Below are 20,583 nucleotides of genomic sequence, written 5' to 3'. Positions count from 1 at the left end.
AAAAAATAAATTACCATAATTTATTTCATTGACAAAAAAAAAAAAAAAAATGATATATTTCATGATCATTTAATGGACATAGGTGACGAAGAGGACATGTAAGTGACAAATAATACATGAAAGACATTCTTCCATTTATTAGAAGTATCCATACAAAATAGAAGCCCTATGGTCACAAATATTACAAGGTATAAAACAAGCCAGACAATCCAATACAAATAAGAACATACATACCAGCATTATTTAAGGCATAATGAGAATTTAAAATAAAATGGCCTCAACCATCCAAATAAGATAATAAATGTCTGAACATGAACAACCTCGGCTTCTTCCATTTATTTCACTCCATACTCCATAGTCTAGTGGATCTACACAAACAACCCCATTGACACATTGGGCATCTTCTGCATCTTCCCTATTATGAAAACTAAATTTACTTTATTAGTGACCATAATATGCTCAATGAGTGTATCTAGATAAGCAAACAAAAAACTTTTTCAAATTAGTAACGAAAAATCTTTATTAGTGACCATAATAATCCAATTGCTCTTGCCCCAATACCTTCATTTTGATTGCTAATCACAGTAAAGTGCAATATAATGTGATTACGAAACCAAATGTATTAGATGGAGTATCCATTGCTTAAATTTGACTGAATTTTGGAAAAGGTGAATCTTAGTCATGGCCTCTCGGTTTTGATAAATTTTCAAAATAATCTTTCTTGTTGAATTTTAGTTACATATAACAAAGATTATTAAGTTGTTGGCCAAAAATGGAAGAGATTAAAAAGAAGCTAGTGTTTACCGGATAAAGCCACAAGGTCTACTTCTTACTCTTTCCTGCAATAACCATCAAAATAAATTACTTTTCATCATGAGATCATGCACAATATCAAATCTTTTGATTTCTATCTTCTATTTAATTTTTTTCAATTTAATATATTATGCAAATAATAGGTATTCATTAAATAAGACAATAATCCAAAATGTCGATCCATAACCGACCACTTTGATAGATTGATCAAAAGTTCTTTAGGAGATGTAATGCATTATGATCAGAAGGAAACTCCAAGTATGTGTAGATCCACCAAATATGTTCTGAACTTCCAATGGCCCACCCTGAGTCATGTTAGAACCATAGTTTTAAAACTTGTTGATTGAACTCGAAAGTTGACCTGTCAATGCTCTTTTAGAGAAAAAAACCATAAAAATATCTGAAAATTATGTCTAAGCTACAGATTTTTCAATAATTTTTAAGTAATTAAATAATTTATGTTATTTTATATTGACTCACTTGAGTTTTAAATTGACTCAGACTCAATGGCTTCCAATTTGGTTTGAGTTTTCTAATTTCAAAACTATGAATAGGACAATAAATAACAAATACATAACATATATGTCATTAGGAAAAAAAAAATTAATTGCAATTACCTTACGTGGATTTGGGAAATCTTGTTGAATGCAACCTTTTGAAACAGACTTTGTGCTTGACATTTCTGTCTTCCCATTGCAGTTGCTCCCACCATTCGGACTCGCCTGTGACCTCAAGATTAATGGTGTTGCTGTTGCTACTGCTGCTAAGAATAGGAATTTTGCGTAGCTTTGGACATCCTTTTACTTTGGCCCTGTTTAAGGATGTCAAGGACACGTCGCGAACAATGCTTTTCAAGTTGGGAAGTTCCCAAAGGCACAAAGTGTGCAATTTCTGTAATGAACTTTCTCCATTTGCTTCACCCGAGAAGACCTCTTGTAATCTACTGCAAAATTTAATTTCGAGCACTTCCAAGCTTTCCAAACACACACCAGATGAGAAAACATTCACAATTCGTGGGCAATACTCTAGATGCAGATTTTTGAGGACACCAAAGCTTCCTCTTTCCAGTATTCCCATACTAAGGCATACATTCATCAATTTCATGAGTTTAGAGATCCATATGATCTCTAGGCACTTCAACAAGGGCTGGTATTTAGCCATATCACCAGCTTGCACATCAAAGATGACCTCCATTGCATAGCATTTTTCCAATCGACATTCTCTCAACTGTGCCATATTTTCAATACCCAAATCGGTTAATTTCTTAACCGAACTTTCATCATGGAGAGACAAAAATTGTGTGTGACTGAGAATTCCGGAGACGCCTTTTGTATTTCCCCTAACTTTCTCAATCTCCATACTCCTTTCATAATAAGGAGCAGGAGCTTTTGTTCTAGAGTTGTAGATATCTTTGTAGCATGATCTCTCTCTTTGGGAAGGCACATCTTTGCCCTTGCTTTGTTCCACACAAGGGCAAATGTAGACACTAAATCGTAACAAATATTTTTCCCAAAGTTTAGATGAAGGTGTAAGAGATCGAAAAATACTGGCATTAGATACGGATATAAAGATTCCATTGTTGTCGCCATCTCCATTCCATTTTGCTTGTGGAAAATGCAAATGGAACGCGGTGCCATCACCACATTGATCCCAGTTCAGCTCTTGCGGTAACCAACTTATTTCATCCCAATTAACTGTTTGAATGTGCTTCACTCCTAGTAGGTTCAAGCACCTTAGGGGATGTAGATTTGAGGAACCCTCTAATGGGAACCGGTTGATTGTGGTATAGGAAAGATCAAGCACCTCAAGGTTACTGTTTTCCACCAAAGTTATGGTTTCTAAACTAGGAGAACCTTTGAGTGAGAAAAACCTATCTGATCGGGTTTGAGAAATCCCTAGAACCTTGATTTTTGGGAGGATTCTACCAAATGAAGATGAAACATGTTTATTGAGGTCCTCTAGGGAGGTACAATTTGATAGGTCGAGTTGTTCAAGGGACGATGAGATTTGTAGCAAACTAGGAACTACAGTCCTTAAGTTTGAGCAAGACTCAAGGTTCAGTTTCTTTAGGTTGATAAGATTGGGAATGGAGGCTGGTAAGGATGTTAACTTATGAGCGAAGGAGAGGTTGAGATCTTGAAGCTTGTGCATATGTTGGAAGAATTGCTCTGGGATTTGAGTGAAATCTGCGTAGGAAAGATCAAGTAGTAGGAGTTGCTTGAATGGTGGTGGAAAAGAAGGTAGTACCCTTAGATTTTGACAACCTCGAAGCAAGAGCTGCTCGAGGTTTTTCAAGCACGATATTGATGATGGCAGTGAGGATAATTGAGAACATTGAGAAAGATCGAGGAGTCGAAGGCTCTGCAGTCCCTCAAAAGATTCCTCTGGGATTTCTGCCAAAGGTGTTTTTGAAAGATCTAAGACCTCAAGTTTTGACAACGCTCGCAAGTAAGAAACTTGGAGATGCCTTAATTGACTGCAATTTCGTAAATTTAGTATCTTAAGGCTGGTGCCCAAACAGGGGAAGGAGGAAGGCAGAGATGAGATACTTGTATTCATGAGGCCAAGAACTCGAACACTCTCCATGTGCTCCAAAAAGTTTTCTGAGAACTTATTGAATGGAGGTAAATTACTGACAACAAGTGTAGAGAGCTTACTGCATTTTGGAGGAGACATTGGATATTCATTAGGGGTATGGTAAAAATTGATCCTTTCTATGTCTTCCCACTGTGGTGGATTTTCACGTGTATCAAATGTATCTCTGTATATAATTAGGAATCTCGGAGAACTTCTTCGTATGTGATTGTCTAGGAACCCCCATAGAGTTTCAAATTCTACATGTTGCAGTTGTAATTGAATTAGGCGATGGTGGTGGAGCTGTTCCAATAGGGCCTTCCCTAACTTGAAAGATGCCTCTAGATCATCATTTGCGCCAATATACCCTTCTGCATACCAATACCTTAGCAAAATTCGTATTTTAATACGTTTTGAATCAAATAATAAGAAGTATAAGATGCAGTCCATGACGACCTCTGGAGTAATAAGACCTCCCAGATTTTGGGAATAAGCTATATCACCAGATTCTTCTAAAATCAAATCCAATTTTTCCTCATATGACAACCTATCCATGTCCTCGAAAGGAAAATGGAAATAGTAACTTAGGTTAGTAGAAGAAAGTGCTACAACCTTGGAAGAATTTCCTCTCCTGTTGAAAATTGGAATTCCCATGCTTTCCAAATCCTGGAGTTCCCAATGAGTATCATGCACCAATAGGAAGCTTCGATTTTCTAAGCAAGCACGTATTCTATCTGAGACTACACCCTCATCATAATCATCATCACTGTCATAATCATCATCACTAGCGATAGGAGGAGGAGGAAACACAAAAAGACCCAATGTCTCACCTACTCGCAGTTGAAACTTCTTCCGACTACTTAGAGAATCACTTCTTCTATTTGGCTTTGTAACCACCCATATCAACGTCTCAAAGAGCTTGCAGTCCATTGCTGTCTTCACCGCATACTTCAAAACCCTCTGTCCACATAACCACAACTCTCTATATATCCAACCGCTGATGGAAATAGCTACGACAGAAGGAAATTTGAAGTAGTTGAGGAGTTGTTGGAGTTTATTCTCGATTATGAGCGGGCGCTTGTCTTGTAAACCTATGAAAATGTCTTCAATGTTATTTGCTTGCGGGATGTGAACAACTTGTTGACTTCCACTATCCATCACAACCTCTAATTTCTCTGATTGATTGAACTAGTATTGCAACTGTAGATGAAACAAGAATAACAAATAACTTCCTTGTATATGTAAAAGAATATCAAGTCTCTCAATTCTTTAATGCTACTTTACCCAAATCTACGATACCATATTAAAAATTAAAAATAAAAATTGAAAAATCAGATCAGACTCCAACCCAGAGACCTAACAAACCGTGAATCCGTTCAAGTACAAAACTTTGAAATGATCTGTTTTCAAGATAAGATTGTTGGGAAGCAAACTAATTTCATTAATAATCAAACCTTCAATATGATATTTTATGAAAATTATAATTAAAAAAAATTAATTTATCAACAAATTAAAGAGTTTTCTTTTGGGTAGACCTCAAACCAAAGTATTACTTAAACACTAGTAAGGTTGAAAGAACTCACCCTAAACCTTGCCTTTTAAACATAATTACATATATAGTGACAAATCTGTGATTAAATCACGATTTTAAATTTTTTCGATAAAATCATGATTTTTTTTTAAAATCTCAAAGTTTTTGAGAATTAAAAAAAAAAACATATGTTTTTTATTTTTTGCATGTTTAAGTGTTATTTTAGTATGTAATTTATGGAATTCATTTTTATTTTTATTTTTTACACTTAAAAAATTATTTTTTATTTTTTCAGTTTTATGATGTTTTTCCAACTATGTTAATCTTTTGCGGACTTTTTCCGAGCTTTCTCTTGTTGAATTATTCCTGACCCCATCTTTGTTACCATGCACTTACACATTATCTCTTCCCAAAGCATTTATTTATAAGGTGGCAAAATGTCGCCCAAGTGGTCATAATCATAAACTATAAAAATATAATTATCCCTAAACATCCAATTACATTAAAATAATAGTTATTAATAATATTAAAATAATCATTTTTACAGGTAAAATATTAAAGATAATTATAATATCCAATACACAAAAATGTCTACCATCATCAAGAGTATTTCATTTGTATATTAAAAATCTAAAATTGTTAGAGATCTTTTACCTTTTTTTTTCCCCCATATCAAGTAATAAAAAAATTACAAAAAAATATCACAACAAAAATAGTTTAACATTTTTGACTAATATATTGCAAAAAAAAAAAAATATTTCTAAAATTATTGAAAGTGTAAATTAGGTTTACAATATACAAATAGAATAGTTTCAATGATCCTATTGTATATATATATATATATATATATATATATATATATATATGTATGGGTCAAGTTCAAACGACAACCATTTCAACACACATATAGACAACGCGTTTTGTCTTATATGGGCAAAAATGTTTGGAATGGGCTGATTTTTTGTGAGGATGATCTCTGTGGTGAGGAGATCATCCTTGCCAAAAATCAGCTCATTATGAAACTTCTAGACCGTCCAATTTTTGTTGAAAAATTATAGACCGTCCAATTTTTGTAAATCAATTTTTATGGGGTTACAAGTTTTGGAATGGGATGATTTTTTGCCAGATGATCCCCTCATCACAGAAATCATCCTCACAAAAAATCAGCCCATTCCAAACATTTTTGCCCATATAAGACAAACACGTTGTCTATATGTGTGTCGCAATGTGTGTTGCAGGAACCCGACCCTATATATATATAGGGTCGGGTTCCTGCAACACACATTGCGACACACATATAGACAACGTGTTTGTCTTATATGGGCAAAAATGTTTGGAATGGGCTGATTTTTTGTGAGGATGATCTCTGTGATGAGGGGATCATCCTGGCAAAAAATCATCAAATTCCAAAACTTCTAACCCCATCAAAATTGATTTACAAAAATTGGACGGTCTATAATTTTTCAACAAAAATTGGACGGTCTAGAAGTTTCATAATGAGCTGATTTTTGGCAAGGATGATCTCCTCACCACAGAGATCATCCTCACAAAAAATCAGCCCATTCCAAACATTTTTGCCCATATAAGACAAAACACGTTGTCTATATGTGTGTTGAAATGGTTGTCGTTTGAACCTGATCCTATATATATATATATATATATATATATATATATATATATAGGGAAATGTTCAGCACCCTAAGTTTTACCACACACTTTAACAAACGTTTTTTGTCCTACATGGGTTAGAAGTTTTGGAATGGGCTGATTTTTGGTGAGGATAATCTCTCTATGATTAGAAGATCATCCTCCCCAAAAATCAGCCCATTCCGAAATGTTTAGCCCCATGTTTATAAGTTGAAAAATCGTGGATCGTCCATTTTTTGTAAATCATTTTTGATGGGGTTAGAAGTTTTGGAATGAGCTGATTTTTGGTGAGGATGATCTCCTCACAATAGAGATCATCCTCACCAAAAATCAGCTCATTCCGAAACTTCTAACCCATGTAGGACAAAACGCGTTTGTTAAAGTGTGTAGTAAAACTTAGGGTGCCGAACTGGACCCATATATATATATATATTATTTATTAGAATAAGTAATAAATTAGTGGTGTTGGACATTTTATGCCCAACATCATTGCACTTTGTTATTATCCTTTTGTTATTTCTAATTAATCTTGGAAAAGACTGGTGATTTTTTCATTGGCCAACACGTCTTATTGACTATGAGGAATCACTTGAACATATTTTGATAAGGGTATCATCCAAAAATAACCAAGCCGGAGTTTTGAGAGGCCCATTCTTAATAATTAGGCTCAATTGGGATTTTGTGTTTTCAAATGGTTTCCAAGAGGTTTTCTTGATCTATTATTAATATAAGAACTTTTCCACAATTTTACAATTTGGTGTCTATACCATCCTCAAAATGCCACATTGTAGACATTGCGCATAATTCTACATTTTCACTTTAAAATGTCCAAATGAAATGGTTAAAAATCACGGGTTTGTTAACATGTGCCCTAAGGGCACACGTTAAGGTGCATTAAATACACCTTGAAAATAAGTATCTGAGAAAAAAAAAATTTTGAGGGCGACTAAGATTAATTTAGAAAACTTATCAAAACATGTGCTCAATAATTAATGGGTCGGAGAAGGATCGTGGCAACTAACACTTTTTGAAAATACCAAATTTTCAAGGCCAAGCTTTTAAGGTAATGCGTTTTTTTACTTGTTTAGTTTTAGAATTGAACTAGTTTTGTGCTTGGTTATTCAACTAATAGAGAGTTCTCGATTGTTTTTTTTTTCTTTCTCTTATTTGAATAGATTTTATTTTGAGATATTTAAGAAAAAGTGATCAACTTTTGATGAATTTACGATTTTGGAAAATTGGCTAAGATAGTTTGGTACTTTGGTTATGTCGAACAAAGGTTGATTTTTAAAAGAAATATTCAATTTAAAAATTCTAAAATAATGACAAGAAGTGCTAAAGAAACCTTGAGGAAATGACTTTGAAGATTTGAGAGAAAAGTCACATGCCTTCCGAGGATGGTAGGTAATTGTTTAGTCTATGCTTACTAACGGTTATGTTGAGTTTTCTAAAGGACTAAGATTTAAGGTGGGCTAGAACAAATAAGAGACTTCGATTTCACGAACATTGGTGGTGTAGAACATGGTAACTAAAAACAACAATTTTTAGAGAGAGAAAAAAAAAGCACATTTAAAATGCATATGTACCTGTGATGGTTAAAATAATAAAAAAGCATTTTTTTTTTTATTATTTAAAACATGGTGTTTTACATTTTAAACTAAATTTTTTTCAAAAAAAAAAAAAAAAAACTAAACACTTTCTTTTCTTAATGTGAGATTTGATGCATATAAGAATGAATAATGTTGAAGGGACCTCATGCTAGAATCTCATATCACACTTCTTGACATGAAAGTGAATGGGAACCATAGATGCTTTCATCAAGATACGAGTAAAAAAGGCATTTATGGTTCCAATCCACTTTCATGTCAAGAAGTGCGATGTGAGGTTCTAACCTAAGGTCACTCCAACACGACTCTAATAAAGTTTGGTGATTTATAAATGTAGAAATATGGGATTAGATGGTAACATCTTGATGTATTGATTTTTTATTTTTTTCAATAATTTATTGTTTTGATCAAAAGATATGTCGATGAGTAAACTTTATATGCCATCATAACATGTCTAATTATGATTGGGAATATGTTAAATAGGAAATATAGAATAAATTAAAATAAATATCTTATGAATGATTAGATAGATACATTTAATTTTTCATAATTTCTAAAATATATTTTATATTTTATGTCTCATCATTCTTTTTTATTTATTTATTTTTATTCCGAAGTTTTCTCATACCTTTAGAATGGAGAAAAAATTTCATATAATTAAGATGTTGCCTTTTGGAGAAATCTCATATAATTGATCCGGAGATGAGTCTCTTCACTAGTTTGCAAACTAGCATAGGAGGTTCACTTATCTTATTGGTCCCCATACTTGTATATATTTATAAAAAGGATGGATTGTAAATTACTTAAATTATTCTTAAGATGTGTCTAGATGCATCATAAAATCTCATCGATGATATCAATATATCTAGGTTATTTGTTTCATCTCAAATACTTTATTTCATTTATGTTGAATTGATTGTCTACACAATTTCTATTTTCTTCATATTTCCAACAGTTTTCAACTTCCTTTCTTCAATAAAAATCTAGTAAAAAACGATTTTCATTAATTATAATATTTTAAATTACATGAACGGCCAGTTCATGAGAATAGACAGTAACACTATTTCTAATGATTATTTATATATTGACAATTCAAATTGAATGGTACCCTTTTTATTTTATAAAACCCAACTCTGAATAGAAGACATAGTTGCAAACACAAGAACGTAATAAACAGAAATATGACTTTCTAATGAGAAAGTCTTCACTTGATCTATACTTGACTAACGTGTTATAGACATGGAGCTATAGATCTATTTCCTCAAGATGCATAACAAATGTGAATTTGTGTATCCTAAGGAAAAACATCTATAGTTCTGTGTTTGTAAAACATCAGTCGAGTATGGATTGAGTGAAGACTTTCTTATTAGAATATCAACAATCATAAAAGGACACAGCACAAGAACATAAACCAACATTACTTATAGTATATTTAAAACTAGGGAAAGAATGGCCTCCATGATCCAAGTGAGATAAATATCTAGGCACCGCAACTTCTTTAGTTTATCATCATCACAATAATGGTGATGAAGATGTTAGTGCATAAAAGTCACTTTTTATTAGTTAATGATTAAAGACTGAAGTCAAGGGAGTCATGTCAATAATTCAAAAACACATGAAGGTATCTCTAATATTCACAGAGCCATAGGAACACTCTTGAGTATCTATGATATTTAGAGGAATTTGGAGGGACACGTGTTTTTAAGAGGGAGGAGTGTTAGCATGGGACTAGCATTGTCCTTGACTTCTTGTGCTAAATATTTATTTTTATTTATTAAAAAAACATTTATATTAAATTAAAATATTCAAAAGAGCCTTGTGGCGGGACTTTGTTTTCCGCTCCGTTTCACACTGTGCTGATGAGGAGGTGGCCACATAACCACAAATGCTTTTCACTCGTATCCGGAGGAAACACATCTATTGCCACCACATCAATGCAGTGAAAATCACAGTGAAAAAAAGTTCCACTAAGATTTTCCTGATGTGCTTTTATGGGAGGGGGTAAATTAAAATTTAGTCTTAACCATCTAAAACAGAGTCATGATAAATGCACGTGATCTTAGTACGAGGTTGGATTCATAGCTGATGTGGCAAGGACACATAATCATAGATCATTTTCATCAGGATACATAGGAAAAAGATGTGCAGTTTTGTGCCCTTGCCATGTCAGTCACGTACCCAACTACATATCAAGACCACGTGTACTCATTACGACTCTTTAAAAAAAAGATATTTACTTAATGAAAATGTTGAAGTAACCTTAAAATTGACACTGATTCTACAGTGTTGGAAACATAGATGCCTTTCATCGAGATACACATGAATGAAAAGCATCTGCAGCTATATGTGCACCTCCACATCAACAATGTGAGAGTCAATGTCAATTTTAATCCTACTCTAGCACGAATCTTTAATTAATGCACTCTGATTTTGAGACTTATTGCTAAACAATCCCTAACTTTTGGGTAATATCTTAAGAGTAAGGATCTAGGAGGTGTCCCGTACCTAACCAAGGTCAGGTGGCACCTCATTTTATGACATGTGACATTTTTATGATCCACTGACTATATGGATATGTGATCCATTCCTTGGTAAAGCTACATATTGAAAATCTTAGTGTTTGATAACTTGTGTCCACTAGGTCAAACCTCTTGAAAAGAGTTTAAATCCAACGATTACAAATCATTGTTAAGATAATGTTATAATCAATGGATGCACATCGCCAATCAAACTGATCTTTTGTGTGGAGGTTCACCAAGAGATGGACCTCATATCCATACGGTCAGTGGGTCCCAAAATATTCTATGTGGCATAAAATGTGCTGCCATTTGACCTTGGTTAGGTACGGGAAAGTGTTATGGATCCCTACTCATATCTTAATAGTTCAATTATTAAAATCCTTCCTTCTAAATGGTCTCTCAAATCTTAAAACAAATTTTAAAGTGCAATTGCAATTCATTCCAAACGATTTTGACAGTGAATGTCATTGTCTTTAATATAGCCCTAATGAATAATCTTTTAAGTAATTTAATTCCATAAACAATCCAATTTGGTTAACTACAAATGATAAAAAATAAGCCTTAACTAGGTTAATCATTTCGAATTCAAATATAAGAATAATGTTAGGCAAAATTACAACATTCAACCATGCACGAACTAATAATTTTTGTTTTTTTTTTTTCACATGTTGGGCCAAAATTATGACATTCAACTAGGTTTACAATATCAATAATTTTCAATTTCTACATAAGAATAATATTGTGCTAAAGTATAAGATTCAATTAGTGTACCTTAGGCTATTGAAATTGAATAGTTTGTAGAAATAAGAAATCCTCTTTGTTTTGTGAATCTTCAATTCTAAACACACCTTCTTCTCTCTATCTCTATCCTTTGGATCGATATAGATTTTAAGCGATGGTAATTTTGCTCTTCAATTTGAAAGCATGAAAAGCATTACAATAATAGGAGAATCGATCTACTTTTATAGATGAAGATGAGAGAAGATGAGGACTTAGATCCTTTTCTTTAATTACAAACCATGGATCAGTGGATGAATAAGTTCTTTCCTTGAGCTTGAGGTGGGAGAAAGAAGAATATCATCACTCTCTTTCCAATTAAGGAATATAAGATAAAAAAAAAAAAAAAAAAAAACCAAGGCATCATATAAAGAGATTTAGTTGCTTTCCTAATTGAGGTGGGCCAAAGAAGAATATTTATTAATCTCACATTATTATTGAAAAAAGATAATGATATATGTGTTAAAATAATAAGGGAGTTGATCCACTTTTACAAATGGGAGAAGAGGAGTTAGATCCTTTTCTTCAATTAGAAACCATGGAATTGATGAATAAGTTCTTTACTCTAGGTGGGAGAAAGAAAAAATACCACGACTCCCATTCCAATTAATGAATTTAAGATAAAGTAAAGAAACTAAAATATAATTCCATTCTTATAGACATTATATATAGGTGTAATGATTTTCTGACGCTCCCCTCTAACCCCCCACCCCCTCAATCACAAAATCATAATCAATTACCTCAGGATATGTTTGATCATAAATCTTTTTCTTATGTATCCCGAAGAAAAGCATCCATGGTTCCTAGCTACACACTTCCACGTCAGAAATGTCCCCCACAATGTTACTCCACCACGACTCTTTCTTTTATGTCTCTTTGCCAAAATGTGAAGAAATACTCCAAAACAAAACGAAAAGGCAAAAATTACTTAATATATAGACCTACACACTATGTGAAAACTGAAAATTTTCACAAGAAAAGTTGACGGGCTAAAACCCACAAATATTAGAAACCAAATTTCATGGCCGTTGAAAATTTTAACATTCCCCAATTCAATGATTTAGAACCATCAAATTTCTCGCATCCTCTATTAATTTGACGGTTTTAATCCGTTGAAAAAAAAAATTGACAATGAAAAATTTAACGCTTTGGTCCGTTAGATTTTATATAATTCTACAGTCTTGGACCATCAAATATAAGCTTTTTTTCACGTTGTGACATTAGGGACGTCATTCTAAATGCGTCGTGAATTTTCTAACAATATCTTGATAGCCAAATTAGTAAAAGTCTTTCTTTCTTAATGTTCCCCCACCCTGATAAAAGATTCAAATTATCGACATCAACAATTCAAATAGTTGACCTCAATGATTTGAATCATTGATCTTGATAATTGATCATGTTCTAACGACAAGATCGACAAATTTCTAAATGTCAATCTCGACGATTGAAGGAAAGGTTGATCTTGACAATTTGAATCATCTATCTAAATGATTGAAAGAGGGATTAAAAGACATTAAGAAAGAAAATTTTTACTAGCTACACTATCAAGATATCTCCCAAAAATTATGGGTATTTAGAAAAAAAATCCCTACAAATTAAGGTTTGCTAAGTAATATTCGAAAAAAAATCTCTACATTCTTCACCCAAAAGCCTAAGGCATCCAATAAAGTTGGCCGATTCAACTAGATAAATAGAGTGTTTCAAATAACATATCAAGAGAACCATTGAGCTTTGTAAATTGTTTAAAGTACACAATGTTAAATGTTGTATTTTCAAGATACGATTTTTTGGAAACAAACTAATTTCATCAATGGAACAACTTACTAATAATAAAACCTTAAAAATGTTGAATTATGATGAAATTTTAAAAAACTTTTTAAATTGATTTAAAGGGTTTGACTTAAATGAGAAGATAAAATTAAGTTATGGAATTTGAATCCTTGTTAACAATCTCTCATTTAAATTTTGAAAAACTCACGAATTTTTCATTTTTTTCAATGAAAGTATTACTCTCCGGATTATTAAACTATTTTGATTAATTCATGGATTTTAAGTTTGAAAATAATAAAACCTGTTTTTTACAACCTTTCCAAATTTTTATAAAATTCAATGGAAAAAAAAATGCTACTATGACTTGTTGTATGTTACAAAGTGTAAACTTGTAAGTTGTAACGTGTAACACAAATCGACTTTGAAGCGGCCATGCTTCAAAATTTTGGAGGAATCCACTTTTTTACATGACAACTGTCCTTTTTATTTAAAAAAAAAAATAATGACATGACTCTTTACATTTATTTGAGATTACTATTTAATTTTTCAAAGTGATGATTTGTCCCTTGACTTTGGTCTTCTTTTAAAAATCAATGGAACAATAACTTCAATGTCCTCATTATCACCACCATCATTATTACCATCACCATCACTATCACATGTCCAAATTTTTGGTTTTCGAATTTTTGAAATGAACAAATAATACACATATGAAGCATATACCGCATATTTTTCATTTAGTGAATTATTGCCCGAATTTTATACCAGATTTTTGTTATCCAAAATCAAGTAGAACTCAAATTTTTCACGAATTGAATTTTTGTTTGAATTGCTAACCAAAGATCTTGGGTGAGGGACTACTATCAATTGCACACTGGTACTCAACATTTCAGATTTTCCAACAAATTATTTCTAAACTAACCATTTACTTGTGTTCAATTATACATGAAACATTACATGAGAAATCACTTTTAGCCATGGTTTTAATCTTGACCAAGACTAAGATGACTCACCTGAGTCATCTTGGTCTTGTTAAATGACAATACGGATTTGCACGGTGTCTCAACATTCACATCGTCTCCTTAGATAAACGAGATATCTCGTACAATATTTTGAAAATCTCAGCCGAGTCAACTGGGATTTCATAGATTTTGAATTAGATAATTTTTTTTAGATAATAAATATTTATTATGTTAATAAGCATATGATTTTATGACTAAACATTTCATAATTTATGTTTTTTATTGCAAAATTATAATCATTTTATTTTAAATATATGTAAATCAATTAATGTAAACCACCCATAAAAAAAAAAGTAACGTAAATTGAGTTTAATGGATTGTCTTGTCTGAAATGAGATGTCAAACCAAGTTTTGAAATCATTTTCTATTGTTTGAGTTTTTTTTGTAAATTTAGTTGCTTAATCATCTTTGGAAAATCATTTTCTACTGTTTGATTTTTTTGTAAATTCATATCCCACACCGTAGGACCCAAAAATTCAAGTGAGCTATGAGTTCATTGGAAAACATGGTATTTGTGGAGGGATAAAACCATCCTCATTCGTGCCATGTGGATTTATTAGGATTTAATATATATAGTTAGGGAAATAATCACAATATAAAAGGATTTTGTCCCTCTGACTAGTTACCTTATCTGGATAAGGATTAAGTTGGCTATTACAAGGTGATTAGGAATCAGGATTCCTCCTCAGGAAAGTAGATTTGCTGTGTGCTAAGCTGATGAACCAATGGCATGAAGCCATGTGTATTAAAAAAATAAAGCACTTAAACTGCTCCCATATTTTCTCCCAAAATTTTCTCTCAACGACCAAATTATTCAATTCTTGTGCTTTTATATACATTATTAGTTGGTTCTAAAACTATGGTTTTTTTTTTCTTCTAAATTTTTGCATTTTCTTTATTAACCAAGCACTCGCAAAACTTTATAAGCATTTTCTAGAAATATTACCAAGCACTCGACCCACAAAAAGTTGTAAAATCTTTAATTGCATAATACTGTAAATACAAAATTTTGCATTTTACGACTTACCAAGCAGGGCCTTTGTTTTGTTCGAGACTAGAAAAACTTTGGTTTGGAGGTGTGACCAGAGTTGAAAATTGTATCTTTTGAGACTAATTAATCATATATTTGAAAATTTTCTCAATCAAATCCCAAGAATTACATCGATTAATGTATAAACATCATTACATGCATATTTATTATAAATATTGTTAAATTCTCGATTTTATGATATATTTGATGATGTACATTAATGTTGTCAGAACTGCAATTGGAACAAGAAGGGATGATATGAAAAGACAGAAGAAAGAAGAACGAAGTGAAAGAGCCTTATGCAACCCAAATTTAGACCTTTGGGCTTCTTTAAATCAGTTTATTAATCCTTGGGCTTCATCTAAAATGGATCCTTAAGCCCAAGTCTACTTCGAAACCATTTAACTCAAGTCTTACCAAACTTTCAAAGTCTATTGGCCCAAGTCATACCTAATTTTCTCCATTATTCTCCCCTTTGCCTAATTTTTAATCCATTACCTTCCACTAAATGAACCCTCTTCATTCTATAAATATTCCCCAAATCCAACACCTGACAATCATGTACAAGTAAGCAAAGCAATACTCTAACCATTGTATTAAGTAGCTCATTTATCATTCAAAAAACCCGAAATGTGACTAAATCACACGATGGATTATAGATGAAATCTTACTTCTGACCAATATGAATCTTGGGCCGAAAAAGAAAAAGAAATCAAGACTACCATGACTAATCATTAAATTATTATCTTGGTAAGAAATTAACTACATATATATTACAATATTTATGGAACAAGCACAATGATTATAGCTTATTTAGATAGAGCACCTCATTAACACACACACGCCAGTGGTTGTTGATCAACTTTTCTTCCAATCTAGGCAAAAATATATATGGGTATCATGAATATATATCTAAGTTTTTTTTAAGGTCAATGGGCATTTAATTGATAAAACTTTACTAGCCGTATTATTAAGTTAATGTCCAAAAAATTGGGGTATTTATTAGGAAAACTTCAATTTAGGGGTATTAGGTAATTTTTCCAAAATAAAATGCACCTGCCAAGCCATTATCACTTTTCCGGTAAAAATATTGAAATAGCAAACTCTATATTAATTCCTTTAAAAAACATATTGACTATTATAATGAGAGAAGGTGGAGTAGAAGAGGTTAGACACCAAAATTTGGATCTTACAAACGCCCTCACCTTTGTTTAAATTTGATAAGTAGCGTCATTTTGATTAAAAACCAAAAAAAATTGCAAACCACATCCTTATAATCACATTCATTAGTTTTTAAAATTATAAAAATATCTTTTTTTTTATTATGTAATTTTCAAAACATTTTACTCAATATTTTATAATGAGAGAAAGTGGAGTAGAAGTAATTTGCAATCAAAATTTTGGAAATCTCATAAATGCCCCCCATCTTTCCATCTCAACTTAATATTTGTTAGGGTTATTTTCATAAAGATAAGTAAAATTATAATCTCATGATCCCTCTAATCACTTTAGTTAGAGTAGGCGATTAAAGAAGAAAGTTTCTATTGCCACACCAACTTTTGTAATACCACCCCAAGATGTGTGCTAATTATTTGGTAATTTACACATGAATTGGGATGGTGTAAGCAAAAGTTGGAGTGGCAATAGAATCTCTCTTCAAAAAAAAAAAAAATTTAAAGACTTAAAAAAAAAAAAAAACTAGTTTATTATTTAAAACTAAATAAATAACTCTCCTACTTTTAAAATTACATATTAGGACAGAAAAAGAAGAAGACTTTACCTTGCCCCCTTAAAAAAATTGAAAAACAAATGAAATGGAACACTATTAATTGGAGGCGTCCCTTCCTAAGCTCTTGAGGAAAGAGCCTGTCTTAATGATCTCACGCACTGGCTTGTCTGTGAAACGAATGATATTGTAGGCCCATGCACCTGATATGGCCCCAATATATAAACCCATATTCCATCGTGGCGGTTCGATACAATTGCTAGACCCAAACTCCGAGCTGGGTTTATTGATGCACCCGAAATGGGCCTGTCACGATCATATAAAAACCACCTCATATATTTATAACTCTCTGAACTAATAATGCTAAATGCATTAAATCTAATCCATTCACTGTGTTAGTGATTGGTCCAATTGTGATGTAAATGAAATTGGACTCAGTTGGTTTCGATTCAACTAGATTTAATTTGACTTTAAAGCCAGTTTGATTCGAATAGAATTAAGGCATTTTAAAATACAAAACCTTTGTCTTTTAATTTTTTTTTTCCAATATAAGATTTATGGCAAATTTAACACTAAAAGATCATCCTCACAAAAAATCAGCTCATTTTGAAACTTCTAACCCAAGTTTACAAGTTGAAGAATCGTGGACCATCCAATTTTTATAAATCACTTTTGACGGGGTTAGAAGTTTTGGAATAAGCTGATTTTTTATGAGGATGATCTCCTCATCATAGAGATCATCCTCACAAAAAATCAACTCATTCCAAAGCTTGTAACCCATGTTTTGAAAAATGCGTGGCACCATGTGGGGCACCATTATGGGGCTGTTGAACCGCTCCCACATATATATATATATATATATATATGGGATATATATATAGAGGGGAGCGTTCGCTGGCTAAATTTTTGGCAAACGGATTGGCAAACTTATATGGGTCGTTCGATATTACGCCATCAGACGGCCACGATTTAATCTCAGCGAAACTTAAATTTATACATATATTTGCAGCGCCATCCCTCAAAATATATTCATTTTATTTTGACATCCCTCTTCTCTTTAAACCAAACAGAACAAAACTCTATGTTCTGTTCGAACAGAACTCCAAACCCTTTCTCTTCGAACTCTCTCTCGCTCTCTCTCTTCTCACTCGCTCTCGCTCTCGCTCTCTCATTCTCTCTCGTTCGCTCTCTCTCTCACTCTCTCACTCACTCACTCATGCTGCCTCTCTCACTCTCTCACTCACTCACGCTGCCTCTCTCGCTTAAACCCGATCAAACCCTCTCTCTCTCACTGAAACCCTCTCTTTTGTTCTTTCATTCTCTCTCGCTCTCGCTCTATTCCTCGCTGCGACTACCTCTCTCACTCTATCATTGTGTGTGAAACTCCATCTCTCGCACGAACACGAACACGAACAGGACCCTATTCCGCCCTGCAACTCCATCTCACGAACACGAACGGCTGTTCGTTTAGCCTTCGTCAGGTTAGTAAATGTTCTGAAACATTTGGCTCATACACTAGGGTTTTGTTGAGGTAATGTGTTTAGCTCTTGTTCACAAAGCTAGGTGAGTTCTGTTTTGTTTTGTTTTGTTTTGCATTTGAAAATGAGTCTTACGGATCTTGGTTTTAATTTTCTTAAGGATTGTACTTTTGGTTACTACCTCTGTTGTTGGTTAGCTGACCCCAAATCTTTGGGATGAGTATGAGGACCTCTGTTGTTGGTTTTGTATGGTCATCCTATTGTGAAAATGATCTACCATATGGAGCAATAAAAACATCAATCTTGGTGTGTTTAAGCAGGGTGGTGTAGCTGCATAAAGGCCATCAATAGACATGATATGTGAATTTAGCCCAGGCATGTATCTTGGAATCCCTTCTTGCGTAGGCAAGGGTAAGGAAGTTATTAGTATTCAAAAAACAGAAAACATGGAAATTGCCACCTTTGATGAGCCAATGAATGCTGTCTTTTGATGACTGTTTTCCCTCAATTGTGGTCTCCAATTCTTCTTTGTTATGAATGTTCTTGTAATAAATTAAGTTTAAATTTACCTATTTTGATGATCATGTTGTTTTGGTTATAGAACTTTCGAAATTAAGTTTAAATTTACCTAACTGAGCCCTTTTAAGATCATTTTTTTTTCTCTATTGTTTCAGATGCAGATCTATGTGGAAAGCTTAATCGCAGAAACAATCATCTTGCTTGTGGAGAGCGGCGATACCATTGATACCATTGATAGTGCAGAAACAATTCAACTAAAGAAGACAATTTTTCTAGACATACTAGTGGAGAGACTTGTGTAGAAGACGACGATGATGGTTCGGTTAGCCATGATCCATAAGATGAGAAATCTTTATGTGTGTTCAGTAACTGTTCAAGATGAAGATGCTTTTAAAGAGCATTCTTAATTTTGGTGCTAAAATTATTTGTAAAGCTAAGGCAGATATAAACTTTATGGATTCTATTGGTTTGAATATCTTTGCAATGTATATTGTGGATTCTATTGGTTTGAATATCGTTTAGTTTGAATATCTTTGCTATGTATATTGCCAAGGGTGTGGTGATCTGTTACTTTACAATTTGTGAAATGAGAATTAAGTTACAACAGGAGCATGTGATTGTGATAGTGGTGATCGATCCATTTTCTTAGCACAATAATGTACGAAGTGGTGCTCAAAAGCATCAATGGGGGAAGATGTTGATTTGGCAACTTTGCAAACTAATCCACCAGTAGCTCCACTTGGTTTGCTAATCTTGATGAAAATTTTCAGCATTGGAGTTCAGAGTATGTGGTCTTTTTTTTCTCTTGTTTAGAAGTAGGTTGGGGGATGCATGGGAATGAATGTACTTTGTTTTTTAGTTGACGTGTAAACAATTATTTGAACTTCAGATTTTGAGATTCTTGAGGCTTTTGAATTGGAATGTAATGTAAATGTCAGTTTGAGCTTTAGACTTTATTTATTGATACATGGAATGTTCATGAAATATATATAATCATTACTTATTTCTAGTTTTATTCCAACTGAAAATGTATATAATTTCGCTTATTTCCAGTTCTATGCTTGTTGGTGTTGATATCCCTCTTCTCAAGATATTCTTCATTTATTTATCATTGCATAGGTTATAGGTGTGATGGGTGTTTAAATGGGTTTTGCTATGGTTCTTGGTCATTTTAGTGCTCTCTATTGGATAGCTTGGTTTTGAAGAATTTAATGGAGGTTTGGCTTTTGAAGTAGTAGTGATAGTTGCAAATGTAAGCTTTATAACTTAAGTAATAAGCTTAGTATTTTGCTTATATTATTATAGGAAAGGAGTCTTCATGTTTCATTCCCCAAGCACCATAGACAAACTGAGTCTGGTGATAGATGATTCTTCCTCTTGTAATAAAAGACATGTAGTTTTTGATGGATTAATGAAAATATTGGTAGTGACCCACAAGAGAGTCCACTAATAGATAATCATAGATGCATGCTTGATCAAGTAGATTGAGAGCCACTATTTAAATGATTCCAACAATGTAGAATTAACAAGTACTCATGATGTGAACCTAGATTTTAGGTAATCCATTTAA

At 32.8% G+C, this 20,583-nt stretch overlaps 1 protein-coding gene across 3 annotated transcripts; it reads right to left on the bottom strand.

The window, feature by feature from the left end:
• Positions 1–103: 103 nt before the first annotated feature.
• On the bottom strand, positions 104–11,608 carry LOC147390553 (putative disease resistance protein At4g19050). Of its 3 annotated transcripts, none has more exons than XM_086458284.1 (4): positions 11,463–11,608; positions 1,431–4,587; positions 805–839; positions 104–427 (listed from the first exon to the last, which is right to left on the bottom strand). In XM_086458284.1, the coding sequence occupies exon 2, from the start codon at positions 4,543–4,545 to the stop codon at positions 1,432–1,434; it is 3,114 nt and encodes a 1,037-aa protein (XP_086314410.1). In that variant the 5' UTR covers positions 4,546–4,587; positions 11,463–11,608; the 3' UTR covers positions 104–427; positions 805–839; position 1,431. The 3 variants fall into 3 exon arrangements, with proteins under 3 accessions (XP_086314410.1, XP_086314409.1, XP_086314411.1); XM_086458283.1 differs by having other exon boundaries at positions 104–415; XM_086458285.1 differs by having other exon boundaries at positions 104–368.
• Between the last annotated feature and the right edge of the window lie 8,975 nt (positions 11,609–20,583).

Source organism: Akebia trifoliata, chromosome 11 (genome assembly GCF_017979445.1).
Source record: "Akebia trifoliata isolate Shusen 1 chromosome 11, ASM1797944v1, whole genome shotgun sequence".
NCBI classification, from domain to species: Eukaryota; Viridiplantae; Streptophyta; class Magnoliopsida; order Ranunculales; family Lardizabalaceae; genus Akebia; species Akebia trifoliata.
The sequence above is the reverse complement of the archived record's forward strand: the minus strand, read 5'-3'. Positions and strand labels throughout refer to the sequence as shown.